The sequence below is a fragment of the Empidonax traillii genome, unplaced genomic scaffold, assembly GCF_003031625.1.
Source record: "Empidonax traillii isolate 1590-97213 ecotype Southwest subspecies unplaced genomic scaffold, ASM303162v1 scaffold322:size1131127, whole genome shotgun sequence".
Classification (NCBI taxonomy): domain Eukaryota; kingdom Metazoa; phylum Chordata; class Aves; order Passeriformes; family Tyrannidae; genus Empidonax; species Empidonax traillii.
The window spans coordinates 107,504-122,054 of record NW_020955515.1 but is presented as its reverse complement, the minus strand read 5'-3'; the positions used below and the strand labels follow the sequence as shown (position 1 = coordinate 122,054).

General features: G+C 43.4%; 1 protein-coding gene across 5 annotated transcripts; it reads left to right on the top strand.

Annotated features, from left to right (window-relative positions):
• The first annotated feature begins 2,058 nt into the window (after positions 1-2,058).
• Positions 2,059-14,314, top strand: TRPV1 (transient receptor potential cation channel subfamily V member 1). 5 transcript variants are annotated; one of them, XM_027891553.1, is made up of 17 exons: positions 2,059-2,691; positions 4,772-5,087; positions 5,628-5,794; positions 6,098-6,250; positions 6,606-6,746; positions 7,183-7,481; positions 8,057-8,233; positions 8,457-8,621; positions 8,887-8,982; positions 9,574-9,644; positions 10,102-10,267; positions 10,984-11,050; positions 11,448-11,764; positions 12,349-12,476; positions 12,729-12,844; positions 13,323-13,479; positions 14,205-14,314. In XM_027891553.1, the coding sequence occupies exons 2-17, from the start codon at positions 4,786-4,788 to the stop codon at positions 14,305-14,307; spliced, it is 2,625 nt and encodes an 874-aa protein (XP_027747354.1). In that variant the 5' UTR covers positions 2,059-2,691; positions 4,772-4,785; the 3' UTR covers positions 14,308-14,314. The 5 variants fall into 5 exon arrangements, 4 of the variants coding, with proteins under 4 accessions (XP_027747354.1, XP_027747353.1, XP_027747356.1 ...); XM_027891552.1 differs by having other exon boundaries at positions 8,406-8,621; XM_027891555.1 differs by lacking the exon at positions 14,205-14,314 and having other exon boundaries at positions 13,323-13,705.
• Positions 14,315-14,551: the final 237 nt, after the last annotated feature.

Below are 14,551 nucleotides of genomic sequence, written 5' to 3'. Positions count from 1 at the left end.
ATGGATTGCATGTTGTCTCTGTAAAAGATGGAATGATACCTTGGACTGAACACTGACAAAATAATGAAAATAAACCATGGAAGGTTGTTTCTATTCTGTTTGTTTGTACTCTCTTTGGGTGCATGGTCAAAGGCATGACTGGGCTGCTGGAGATGCCTGAAGTGCAGGGATTGTAGCCAGTGGAAAATGCATTTACAGGGTGAGAAGTAATTCTTTATTTGACATACATAGTTATGTTTGGGTTTTAGATCAGGGCCTCTCCGAAACAATCAGAATTTGAGATAAACTGGAGGAGCTATTTTAGTGTATTTGATCTCAAGGTGTTTCTTCTTGTGCCCTTCCTGTATTGTATCAAATTAAGCTTTAATCAATTAGCCTGACTAATCTGGTTTTAATGTTGTGTATTGCTCATGTGCATTCCCTTAAAATTTCCATGGTTTTGTCCCCCGTGTTATGCTCTTAGACTTTATTTCTTCCCTTACTCTTAATTTTAACATGAAAACATTCTCTAGTTTCAGAGTAAACCAAGCTATATGTACACTTGTTCTGCTCAAATGACACTGGGAAGCAAGGAAGATGTTTTCTACATCAGCAGGTGTTCCCACTGAAATATGGACATGGATTGCTATCTTGCTCATTGGCAACATCAGGACTGACATTTTTATAGTGAAAAGCTGTGCTGAGTTCGGAGATTTTAATTACAGAGATGCTGAATTTCCAACTCCCTCCTCCCTCTCTCTCTGCATCTGTTCCATGTCATGTTCAGGCAACTGTTGGCATATCAAGGAATTACAGAGAAAGTGCAGACTAAATTAAAGAAAAGTCTGAATTTGTTACATGTTGTCTCCCCTCTTACATTATGATATTTTTGCATCAGCACATCTGCTTTCATTTTTATTGAATCACTGGAAAGAGCTGATGATACTGTTCCTGTGCCCTGTTTCCCATGAGATCAAGTGACATTTGCTTCCGGGAGCTGGTGAATCATGGCCTGGTATGAGGTTCTGTTAGCAAAAGCAAGGCTGTCTCTGAGCTGCAGGCCAGCCCTGGATTCATCTTTAGGATCTCTGGCACATCTGCTGATGGTTTTCCATTTGCAGTGATGGAGAGGGCTCTTAGTGGGTAAAACCCCTCTCAAGCACAGGAGTTGCACAAAACCTTGGCAGCGTGTTGGAGGCAGGCTCAAGGAAAAGGAATAAATTCCTTCTTGCTTATTACTGCCTTATTTTGACAAGCACTCACATCTCCCAAAAACCAGGTCCCTGCTGAGATGCAATATGAGATGTCCAACAAGTGTTGCAAAAAGCAGTGGAGAAGGAAATAACATCTTCCCAGAAAACGCAGGCCAAGCAGCTGCTAAAGGAGCCCTCAGGAAGCAGCAGAAAACTCCCAAAGTGCATCCATGGGAGCACAGTGAGACTGGAGGAGCTGGTGCTGGAACGGGAGAAGAGGGAGAAGGAACATTTAGCAAAAGGCAGCAGCAAAAAGCCAGAGACTGAGTAAGGGAGACCCTCCACTGCTCCAGGGAGTTTTCCTACTGAGTCCCTGCTCTGGAAATGGTGAGGGGGTTAATTGTGATGTTGAGTGAGAGGCTCCAGGAGCAGCGGCTGAGGACCTGCCTCGTTGGTAATCTAGATTAATGCATTAATAAATAGGTTTGTTACTCCATTTGATACAATGCCATAGGGTGTTCTAGGGAGCATAATTAGTTTGCTATTAAATAGGCAAATGTATAATTCTTTTATACATCTATGGATAGATAGATGGCAGGACTAGAAAGACAGCTGCCTTTTGCAAAATGTAGCCCAGATCAGTTCGTTAAATAATTTCATAATCTCATAACCTCAGGGGGCTTGGGGGTTGCTCCCAGCCTGTCACCCCAGCCTCTGGAAAAATTCTTTCTCTAAACCAGTTTTTGTCAGAAAGATCATATTTAAATTATATATTTAACAACATTTGACACAGTTCCTCATTTTTGAGAGTATTAGATCCATCTTGGATTAGATAAGATATTTTTCCTAATTAATATTTAGGAGCTGACTGTTACATATATAATTGAAATAAAACCTGGTAGGAATGTGGAACAATGGAAAGGCTTTAGGACTTTCTGTCATTGGTTCTTGCTCAGCTCTGTTCTGAATCAGCTCATCTTTAAAATAATTCTCTTTAAATCAGCCACCCAAGAAAGATGTCCAGAAAGATCACTGTGGCCCATTTTACAAAGTTTCACAAATTGAAATGAAACTGTGACCCACAGAAACAATTGCTGTCTGGTGGTTTGGATGTTTTTTTTTTTGCAAAGTTGAGTGTATTTACAAGAGGAAATCTGGAGAAGAATATCCATTACTAAATGCAATTAAAAGGGAGGAAAAAACAACAGCAACTCACTGCAATTCTTGTAAAGAGCTCTGCGAAACCTTTGGGAATAGAAGCCACTGATGCTTCTGGTTCCAGAATTGTTCTTAATTATCTTATTGCTCTATTCTGTCTTCTTCTGGTGAACTTCCCTGGAATCTGAGAATCAGCACATGCCACACTTTTGCAGACAAATGAAGTGGAGAAGCAAACTCTGAGGGCTTTTCAGTCCAGGCACCTTGGAAGGAGGAATATCTGGCACCAAATTCCTGGAGATCACTGGGTGTTTACTGAGACTGGACTATTTTTTGGAAGACGGGATTTTTGTCAGTATTTGTAAGTTCTGCATGTATATTTGTGGTTAGTTCTTTCTAAACTCTCTTTATTATTTATTATAAGTTGTGATGTGGCAAGGCTTTCTATCAGAAATATTTCCTTATTTATTGTGTCAAATTTCAATGCATATGGGTTTCAGGGAGTTCAAGTAGTTTACATTTTTAGTAGAACAGATAATATTTTTTAAAAGAATTCCCTTGCAAATTCATACTCATGAGGAAATGCAGCTTTGTCTTCCTTATCAAATATATTTTCAACAGGGTTTGGAAAGGAAAGCTCATACAGTGACTAGAGCAGGATTGAGCCTGTTCTGCACATTTTAAAATTGCATTTATTCTGTGGGAAATAAGTGATTCTATTTTCCGTGGCCATCTCGCCGATGTTTTTGGCTCAATCCACGTTAATTTAAATAAGACACAAAATTAAAATTATACATGACTGTATTCCCACTGTATGTTTTTCTATTTTTTTAATAGAACTGGTTTTATTCCTTTTCTATTGAAATAGTTGTTCTACTCTAATTTTAGTGTCCTATTCCAAATGGAAATATTTTGATTTCTTCTTTATAGAACAAATAAATTAATAAGTTATTATATTATTCTTTCTGAGTGATTCTAAGGACACAAAGAACTTGAAAGGTGGGTGAGTTAAATTGCAGTTATTAGTATTTTGTCCATACTATGCTGGTTTGCTTCCAATTGATGTTTTCTTTACATGGAAAATACAAATGCCTGACCCAAGTTTCTTTCCTGTCTTACTTGCACAGAAAAAGGTAAGTGACCCTTGATATAAATATGAAGTATTCCCACAGAACTGAAAACCCAGCTTTAATGTACAATGTGGGCTTTCAGACAACCCTCAGAACATTCTCGTGAAGAGAAACAACCTTGAAGCCTGGTTATGGTGTTGTTTTCACACTGGATTTACACAGAAGATTACTGACCACTGTAATGTGGTTTATAATGTAAGGCTTTTTAAAGATTGTGTGCCATTTCTGTGCTCAAAGCTGTGTGATTTCCGAGCAATGTAGGATTTCAGAGGATGTTTCTGAGCCAGTGGTGCAGCAGTTGGAATATGACGTATTCCTGTCTCCACTGCTGCAGTTCCAGAACATTTTGAATTCAGTGGCATGCAGATAACATTTGTCTGCTTAAAACTGTTTGATAAGAAAGGGGAAAAAAAATAAAATAGCAGCTTGTTCTATTTTCAGTGGAGTGTCTTATCTGTGAGGTGGGGGAGGCCCCAGGACAGGCTGCCCAGAGAAGCTGTGGCTGCCCCATCCCTGCAAGAGTCCAAGGCCAAGTTGGACAGGGCTTGGAGCAACCTGGGCTAGTGGGAGGTGTCCCTGCCCATGGCAGGGAGGTTGGAATGTGATGATCTTTAAGGTCCCTTCCCACCCAGACCGTTCTGTGGTTCTGTATTTGTTAACTCCTGTAAAGTTCTTTGTGATTGTAAATCAGACGTGTGGTCTTACAGTCACCCCTTACCCGTGGTAACCTTTCCCTTCCTGTTCCTGTGTCTCATGTTTGACACTCCTCTCTCAGGAGTCACACACCAATTTTCATCCAGCACTGCCAGAATTCTGGCAAAGCCATTAAGTGATAGTTTTCCTGTGTGCAGGAAGCCCCTCTGTGCTCAGCGACCCTGTGTTGGCACCAACAGGCTGCTTTCACCTGCCTGATACAATCATGAGAAGAAATTATGGCACAAACCAGTTAGAAAGTAGAGGATGTTGAGGCTTGAGGTTTTTCAGGCTTTACCAGTGACTGGAGGGGGATGAGGCCCTGTTTTTAAGCAGGAGTCAGCTCTGCAGTGGGATGGCTGGCAAGCCCTGGGGTGCTCTGGCTGGCTTTGTCCAGTCTGGAATGGGGAAGGGCAGTGAGGATAGCAACAAACATGGAGCTAATGACCTACTAAAGTGTTCCAACTCTGTGCACGGTGAATAGGTGTCCATCTGCCTCATTTCTGGGATGAGAGCAACCAATCCACTCCCTGCTGTTCATGGAGAGTGTTCTGAGGCAAAAAGGGACTCGTGGCCCTGTAAAATGCTGACCTTGGGTGTTTGTGTCCTTCCTCACAGACTGCCTGCTCACCATGTCCTCCATCCTTGGGAAGATGAAGAAATTCGGCAGCTTTGACATGGAGGAATCTGAAGGGGCAGATGAACATGCAGAAGGGGAGGACTCTGTCCTGGAAACATCTGACAGCTCCCAGGGCCCCCCCAGCACCAGGGTGCAGCCACCCAAGAGCAACATCTTTGCGAGGCGTGGGCGGTTTGTGATGGGGGACAGCGACAAGAACATGGCTCCCATGGACTCCTTTTACCAGATGGATCACCTGGTGGCACCTTCTGTCATCAAATTTAATGTCAATTTGGAGAGGGGGAAACTTCACAAGTAAGTTTACCCCTTCCCAAGACCTGGTTGTGAGGAACAGTTTGCCAACTGCAGGCCATGGTTCTTAGAGCACCGTTTGTTCTCTCCACACGGGCGTGACTGGTTTTTTCAGTTGTTTTCTCTGCCAAAATGGGGAGTGTTGCAATTGAAAGGGATAGTGGCTGTTTTGGCATCTCTGAAAATTCAGAGGATCGTGGATATTTTGCCCAAAATTAGCAGTAGGCCTTAACTGACTCTTCAGTGAATGGACATCACTCAGAATGAGAACAAGGAATCGCTTGGCTCCAGACCTGCAGTGTCACTGCCATACTGGAGTGCCTCTTCTAAGTCTTGTTCTCAGCTTTTCAGCAAGTAATACATAACTTTATCAGAACAGTTGCTTGCAGGCTTTGTTGATCTTGCAGATCCATCTATTCTAACCTGTATTTACTACTTCACGCAAGCAATTAAAAAATATTATCCTGACAGTTTTATAAAAATTCTGTTAAACATCTAACTTTTAGTATCTGACTTTTACTAACCAGAATTCACCCTTGTTAGGCTCCTGTCTACAGATTCCATCACAGGCTGCTCAGAAAAAGCTTTCAAATTTTACGACCGCAGAAGGATCTTTGATGCCGTAGCCCGAGGCAACACAAAGGACCTGAGTGACCTGCTGCTCTACCTTAACAGAACCTTCAAGCATCTCACAGATGAGGAGTTCAAAGGTACCCTTTAGTGCCACATGCCTTCAGCTGCCCTCTTCTTCTTCCAGTAGTGCTCCTGAGATGAAAACAAAAAAAAAAAAGATAATTATGTTCTATGTCTGCAGGAGGTCTTTTAATAGCCACTGCTGCCCTATTGATTGGGCAGCCCATTGATTGTAAGGTTACAGGAGCTGAAATTTTCTCTGCAAACCCCTAAATGAGTTTCCTTGTCTTTTGAAAAGCACCTCATTAATTCCTGCTTGCCTGGGTGTAGATGGTGGGTCTGTAATCACTTCAATACACCTTCAATCTTTTGTGTTACAGAGCCTGAAACTGGGAAAACCTGTTTACTGAAAGCCATGCTGAACCTGCATGACGGGAAAAATGATACCATTCCCTTGCTGCTGGACATTGCAAGGAAAACTGGAACTCTGAAAGAGTTTGTTAATGCAGAATACACTGACAACTACTACAAGGGTAAGAGAAGTGGCTGCTGCAGGGAATCCTCGGGGTGCTGAGACTGAGCCTCCTGCACGAGGCCCTCTGCCTGAGGATGCAGCACCCCAAAGTTCCATTGTGTGGTTCACAATCTGTGCATTTGTGCTGGGAGTGTGTTCTGTGCAATATTCTGCCATTTTTAATATAGCAAGTTCGGGGACTGTGCATCATTTGCTGTTTGTGTGGGGATTTTTTCTCTTTTGTTCTGGAGCTTTTTAGTCTGCAGAGCTCTGGGTTCCACCATCTGACATGGTGCTGAGTGACCTGCAGTGCTGAAAGCTCTCAGTGTGTGTGCCAAGTGCTGAGGATTTCTGTCTGATGGGTGTCTCTGTAGGCCAGACTGCTCTTCACATCGCCATCGAGAGAAGGAACATGTACCTGGTGAAGCTCTTGGTCCAGAACGGAGCAGATGTTCATGCAAGAGCCTGTGGGGAGTTCTTCAGGAAAATCAAAGGGAAATCTGGCTTTTATTTTGGTAGGAGTGAGCACAGTATGGGCTTTACTGATGGAGTTATCCTAGCATCACCCCAAGTGCAAGCTGTGAAATAATCCTGTTTATGTGGGACTGGAGGCTCAGAAGTACCAGATGGGCTGTTCCACCATCAGGACAAATATTTACTCCCAAAAACTGAGCTTATAAACAAACACAGTTGGTAGTTAATGGTGTTCAGTTGTGAGCTTGGTGTTCTCTGAGCCCTGTATCCTTTGAAAGGTTTTAACCTTCTGCTCCTGTCCTGTCAGTGCTTTTTTGAAGCAGCTGTGTTTCTGTGATGCAGTAAAACCAAAGAAAATCTGATTGTAACAGAGGAATCCACATCATCTTAGTGCCAGATGAAAACAACATGAACTTTATGGTTATGCACCTGTAAGTAGTGGACTTTCTGACCACTCCTTCTATTTGCTTCCTGTAGGGGAGCTGCCCTTGTCCCTGGCTGCCTGCACCAACCAGCTCTGCATTGTGAAATTCCTCCTGGAGAATCCCTACCAGGCAGCCAACATTGCTGCTGAGGATTCCATGGGCAACATGGTCCTGCACACCCTGGTGGAGATCGCAGATAACACCAAGGATAACACCAAGTTTGTAACCAAGATGTACAATAACATATTGATCCTTGGGGCCAAGATTAATCCAATCCTGAAGCTGGAAGAGCTCACCAACAAGAAAGGGCTGACTCCATTAACCCTGGCAGCCAAAACAGGGAAGATAGGGGTAGGTGAGAGAAGGTGTTTTACTGTCCCGTTATTGTATCAAGTTACAGAGAGCACGTGTAAAACATTCATGCAAGATGGGGTTTATAACTTTATTATTGGGGCCTTTTAGTTAATAGGAACTGATGCTGCAGCTTAACATGCAAAACTGTACAGTTCTTAAAGGCCATGAAGTGTGTGTGTGGTCTGTGCCCAGCTGGTATTATTCATGCACCCCTGGTGTGCAAGGCAGCCCAAGAGGAAACCACTGGAACCCTTTTGCCTGCTGATACAACTCATCCTCTGGCAGTCCCCATGCAGTGACTGTGTGCTCAGAGAGGTGTAACATGCACCTCTGCTTTTCTCTTGCAGTTTTGAAACAGATAATGCCAAGCTGTAAGAGGTATTTATATCTCTCATCTCCCAGCATCCACTAAGAAAATTAACTGTGTTTCCTTGAGAACACAGTGCTCCAGTAGTTTGGCCTCAGCTCATTTAAAGTAGGGAGAAACTACCCATCCTTTCTTGTGGAGATGCTGAGGAACAAGAAGTCCATTAGCACTGAAATGTTGGTTGTACTTGTTCTTTTGCAATTAGATTTTCGCTTACATCCTCAGACGAGAGATCAAAGATCCCGAGTGCAGACACCTGTCTAGGAAGTTCACTGAATGGGCATATGGACCTGTCCACTCCTCTCTTTATGACCTGTCCTGTATAGACACATGTGAGAAAAATTCAGTGCTGGAGATTCTTGCCTACAGCAGTGAGACACCAGTGAGTATTGCACCTCCTCTGCATTTCATTCCCAATCTGGGGGACTGCTGGGGAAGGGATTCGTGGCCCACACAGGGCACCTTTTGCCTCCTTGCCATAAAAGAGCAACCTCCCCTCCTGAGTTTAAGGGAACATTTGCTTTAGATGGATATATTTTGTTTTTCTTTCAAAGTCTGGTACGTGCTGGTCCCAGCAAGACTCTCCTCTTTCTCCTTCTGCTCAGAACCGGCACGAGATGCTGCTGGTGGAGCCCCTTAACAGGCTCCTGCAGGACAAGTGGGACCGGTTTGTCAAGCACTTGTTTTACTTCAACTTCTTTGTCTACACCTTGCACATCAGCATCCTCACTGCAGCTGCTTACTACAGACCTGTGCAGAAGGACCAGAAGGTACGTCCCTCTGGCACGTGGCAGGGGAGCCACCCCGTGCGTGACATCCCCAATGTGCCTCCATCTGAATGTGTGCTCCTAACATCAGAAATTTCCTCTTTCCTGAAAAGAGAAGGGAGATTTTCACCCTGCTTGATTCCCTGCAGGACATTCAGAAATTTAACCTGTTCCCCCCCCACACACAATTTAGTTGCTTTCAGCTGCTGGCAGGGCCAGCTCTTTCCTGTCTCCAGTTCTGCTGAGCATATCTTCCTGTCTTACACAGCCTCCCTTCGCCTTTGGTCACACCACTGGGGAGTATTTTCGAGTGACTGGAGAGATCCTGAGTGTTCTGGGAGGCCTCTATTTTTTTTTCAGAGGGGTAAGATATTTGAAAATTTCCCTTTTGCTGTTTGTGTTGATGTAGGGGAGAGTCAAACAAGCTTTTCCTATTCATTAGCACTGGCTGCTAAAATGATCCATATTTTAGTCAAGAGCAACAAATCTTTTTCCTAGGCCTGATTAGGAATTCTCAGGCTACAAATGAGCTAAGATACAATTTTATCTATTTATAAAAAAAGGTTGTCTTTAGAAGGCAACCAGCATCTTGGCAATTAGCTTTGCCAAAGCTTAAGGATGGGGTGTTGCAAACAGCCAGCCCTTCTCTAGAGGTTACCTGGCTTAGCCCAAAGTCCCCCTTGGGGGCAGTGGAAAGGGTGCAGTGACTCCCAGGTCCTCAAACAGGGAGTGAAGAGGTTGTTGCCTTCAAAAGAGGCACCAGATGTGAGAGAATTCAAGCGTTGCTGGAAGAGTCCTCCTGACATATTGTGCCAGTGTTGTTTTTCAGCTGTTCTTGTGATTTTAATAGGTACCAGCTCCCTGGTGCAGGGATCAGGGCTTAGCTGATGCATTCACAGGGGATGGTTAATCCCTCCTTGAGGCAAACCTGGTCTTGGTTCCCTTTTCTTTCCAGATCCAATACTTCGTGCAGAGGCGCCCGTCACTCAAGACGCTGATCATTGATGGCTACAGTGAAGTTCTTTTGTAAGCTCCAATATCTTTGGTTGCATCTCAGCCACAAACAGATGTGTGTGTGAGATCTGTAGTTCTGGCTGAAGCCACCTGTAATAGGCAGATGCTTTCCTATAAATTCCTGGTCTTTACAACAGAGTAGCTGGCGGATATCACTGAACAGATGGGTCTGGGTCAGTGACCTCCCCTTTGGAGGTAAAGCAAATTAAGTGTCTGGATGTTCAGTGACTGGGTCATGCAGCAGAGTTAGGAATAGATCTCCAAGCTGGACTTACACATTGGATGTGCAGAAATCCTCCCTTTGCTAAAGGGAGCTTTTCCTCTGAACATTTGGGTCCTTCCTCTTCCCATTTGGAGCGCACTAAACAGGGGGAATCCCTCATCCTGCTGTACACCCCGTGGGGCTCCTCTGTGCCCCCCACCCGTGGCCAGCTCAGCCCTCTGCATTCAGATCTTGCTTGTCTTTCAGCTTTGTTCACTCCTTGCTCCTCCTGAGCTCTGTGGTGCTGTACTTCTGTGGTCAGGAACTCTACGTGGCTTCCATGGTGTTCTCCTTGGCCCTGGGCTGGGCCAACATGCTCTACTACACCCGTGGCTTCCAGCAGATGGGCATTTACTCTGTCATGATTGCCAAGGTCAGTGCAGGGAGGTGTGCCCAGGGTGGGACAGTGCTGCCATCAGCCCCATTTCCAGGACACATGTTCCATATCTGCCTCCAGGCTGCCACTGGGAGAGCTCAGAACACTCTGCTAAATTTGCTGGCATCTTCTGAGTGAAGTGATCAAGTTTCAGTGATGTAGATCCATACATTTTATAGCAGTCTTGATATGATGATGATGATGATGTTTACTATCTGCCATGCTTCAAAATAACTACAGTTGGACAAGCATGGATGAAAGGAGACTGAGAACAGTGCAAATTGCTCTGGAGTGAAATGATCCAGCTTTCTACCAGCTGGAAACTTCTTTAGGTGTAGTTCAAATGTTACCAAACAGAGCAATTAGCTAAGAGGCAGTAGCTGGCTAATAAACCTCTCTGTATGATGTAGACAGCCAGCCCAAGAGGGGAAGAAAGTTGTAACTGTCTTAATGTGCTTTATACTCACAAAGAGGAAACTATTTGACAGGCATATGCGTTGCACATGTGTGTAAACTTTTGCGTGAATAACAAAGAAAAATGTTTTCTGTATTAAAAGTTTATCATCTCAGCAGGATAAACAACAGTTTTTAATGCATGAACAGCCAGTTGATGCAAATGCCTCCTTGAGCTGAAGCAGGATTTACTACCAGTTTTTGTTGCAGTTCATATTCAAGTTTCAGCAATATAAAAATACTCTGGTTTCATGTTGCAGATGATCCTTAGAGATTTGTGTCGCTTCATGTTTGTCTATCTGGTGTTCCTCTTGGGATTTTCTACAGGTAAATTGGAGTTACTTTTTGTTACTTTAAAGAGTCTCAGAAAGTTTTATTTTCAAGTTGCTTAGACTTTTTGTTTCCAACTAAAAACTAAAAAAATCAGCCTAATTACAAAAAATATCTCTTCAGAATAACAATTATCTGTAGTCATTTCATACAGCTTTTCATCCCTGGGTCTTGAACTGCTTTCCAAAGCTGATGGAAAAACATTCAGTCATCCTGTTCTTTGTAGAGAAAGCTGAGGGAACACCTTCTGAGAGGTGTCAGTTATTGGGAATATTTTATAGGAGCCAATGTACTATAACGTGCTTTACCTCTATACTCATTTCGCTGCTTGCAAAGGAATTATGATCCCAAACTGCATTTTCATCCTGCCTGTGTGACTCTCCTTTTGCAACAGCTGTGGTGACTTTAATCGAAGATGACAACGAGGGGCAAGAGACGAACACCCCTGACAGTTCCCGCTGCTGCCACGTGAAACGAGGCCGCACGTCCTACAACAGCCTGTATTACACCTGCCTGGAGCTCTTCAAGTTCACCATCGGCATGGGGGACCTGGAGTTCACAGAGAACTACAGGTTCAAGTCTGTCTTTGTCATCCTCCTGGTTCTCTACGTCATCCTCACCTACATCCTCCTGCTCAACATGCTCATCGCGCTGATGGGGGAGACCGTCAACAAAATCGCCCAGGAGAGCAAGAGCATCTGGAAACTGCAGGTGTGTTGGTCTGGGAGGCCGCTATCTGAGAAAGAGGGTGTGGGAAATCATCAGGAATATCAGAGGGAATCTTTAGGAACTGTCATCTTGCTAAATAACAGGTCACTGCTTCTTTCTGATTCCCCTGAACAGCTCCTGAAAAAAGGATATTGGTTCCTTTTCCATGGCTATTTGATGTTTTGCCTGAGCAGATGTTCCCAGTGTTCCACAGATGTTCAGGGTTTAAGAGAAGAAGTACTTTTGTAATTAGACAAAATTATTTGGGCTTTTGATGATGGAAAATCCTGATCAGGCTATGCAGACAGGGATTATGCAAGGGGAAAACCAATCTTTACCAGAATCTCAAAGGCACATCAGTTTTTGTTTGAGGTAAGAAAGGGAACTTCATAGCTCTAATCACAGGGCAGTAATTTAGCATTTTTAATGACATTAACAGGGGGTGATATTTCAGAGATGGTTACAGTGGCTGCTCTAAGATGATGACAATGATAAATACTGAAGGTCTATAAAAGAAAGGCAGAATTCAGGATTTGTATGGCTCTGACCAGCAGCCTCTCAGTGTTTTGCTTTCTCTTACCTGGCAGAGAGCCATCACAATCTTGGACATCGAAAACAGCTACTTGAACTGCTTGAGGCGCTCGTTCCGCTCCGGGAAGCAAGTCCTGGTGGGGATCACACCTGATGGCCAGGATGATTACAGATGGTGCTTTAGGTAACCTGTTTGTGTGTCCAATGAGCAATCTTTTGCAGATAGACAACATTAAGGTATCTGGTGGTAGGAAGCAGATCGTTCCCCCTGGAGAACTCTTGGAAGTAGTGCGCTGATACTGCCTACAGTAGTCAGTTTAATCTGATTTTTAGGTCAGATCTGAGGCTTGAAAGGTGGCAGTTTGGGATATAAACTCATCCTGGAGTTGTCTGGTGATGCTTAGAACAGATATTGGGTTTGTTGTTCTCTCCCCAGGGTTGATGAAGTGAACTGGTCCACATGGAACACGAATCTGGGCATAATCAACGAAGACCCCGGATACTCCGGGGACCTCAGGCGGAATCCCAGTTTCTCTATTAAACCTGGCAGAGGTGAGGGTTTCAGGGACCTAAATCCTGGTGTGGGCTGCACACTGGGGACAGCAGCAGCATGGATTAATTGTTAGAGGGCACTCAGTGTTCTGCACTTAGTGGTAATTCAGTAACTAAGTTGATGTCGTTCCCAGTCAGCACAAATTCGAAGGATGAAATGGGCTCATCGCTCACAGCACTTTGACTCTTGGGAAATAAACGCCCCATAGATCTGTCATTCTGAATGAAGATTTTACAAGGCAGATAATGTGTAAATCCTGAGCCCCCAGCACAGAAGGATTGAAGTGTGCAGTCAGTCTGTGCTGGACTTGCCAGCTGGAAGATGGAAAACTCATGCAACAGCATGGGCAAGAAAACCACAAAGCCCTTTGTTCCTGCTTCTTTCTTCTTCTTCTTTCATCAGCTTCCTATTTAAACCACTTGTATATTTTGTGATTCTGTGGAGGGGGGAAAAATTAAGCATTCCTTCCTTTTGTAGTTTCAGGGAAACACTGGAAAACGTTGGTTCCGCTTTTGAGGGACGGAAGCAGGAGAGAAGATGCTCACAAGTTACCAGAGGAAGTCAAATTAAAACCTGTTTTGGAACCTTATTATGAGCCAGAAGATTCTGAGGTGTTGAAGGAGTCACTTCCAAAGTCAGTCTAATCTTGCTTTATTTTTAGGAAGAAGTTTAATTCCAGTTGTCTGTGTTGGCCCTGCTGGAAAAAGGCCAGAGGACTTAGGAAATTATAGTGTGCAAGGATTCACTAAGTATGCTCAATAAAATACTTGTTGGTTAAGCTCATGTCTTCATGGTTATTTTTAGCAGAACCTTCTGTCTGCTTTTAGAGTCTCTTTCTTGTAAGAAGTATTTTTATGAGCTGCCATACACCCTGATTTTGTGGCTTTGCTGCCTCAAAACCCAACCAAGCAAACTATTATGACACAGGAGATGGACTCATAACAGAGCAGTGAAAATCATCATAGATACATTCCTGTGAGAAAAGTTTCTTGGGAAGCAGATAAATAAATGGGACAGGGAAAGAATACAAAATAATGAATGATCTGGAGATGTTATTCTTTTCTCATAGCGCAAGGACAAATAGACTCTGTGAAATTTTAAAGGTTGAATAGTCCAAACCGATGAAATAAATGTTTCTCTTACACTGTCTGAGCAAACCCCAGAAATTCACAGTTATTGTTGCTGAGGCTGAAGGTTTAACAAGATCCCAAATGTGACATTTATTTAGATAACAGATGAACTTTGCACAAAGTAAGAGATAGTGGTGATACAGAATATATGTTTCAAAGGTCAGACATATAATAATGTACAACAATAATAATCTTGAAATCAGAAAGTTTTTGTTCTTGACTTTGACAGCAACCACAGGGGGGGAAAGAGATCTGGTGCTGCAAATCCATCTGGCTGGATTTGCAAAGATAATCAGGAAAAATATCTGACAGAGAAAATAGGCAGATTCTAAAACTCTGACTGGGGTCAGGGTTTCTCACCCTGCTCCTTTCTCATATATATTTGAATAAAATCTTCAAACATCCAGATGCTTTATTTGAAATAGTAGCACCATCTAGAGGACTAGTAATTGTTGTTTCTTTGGTTGACATCATTCAGGACAAATGTAGTTTTATTTTCACAGGGTTTGTAGGGTAGAACCAGAGAAACTTGCCAAAGGATTTGAAAGAAATGCTTGGAAAAAGTCAGGATTTAAA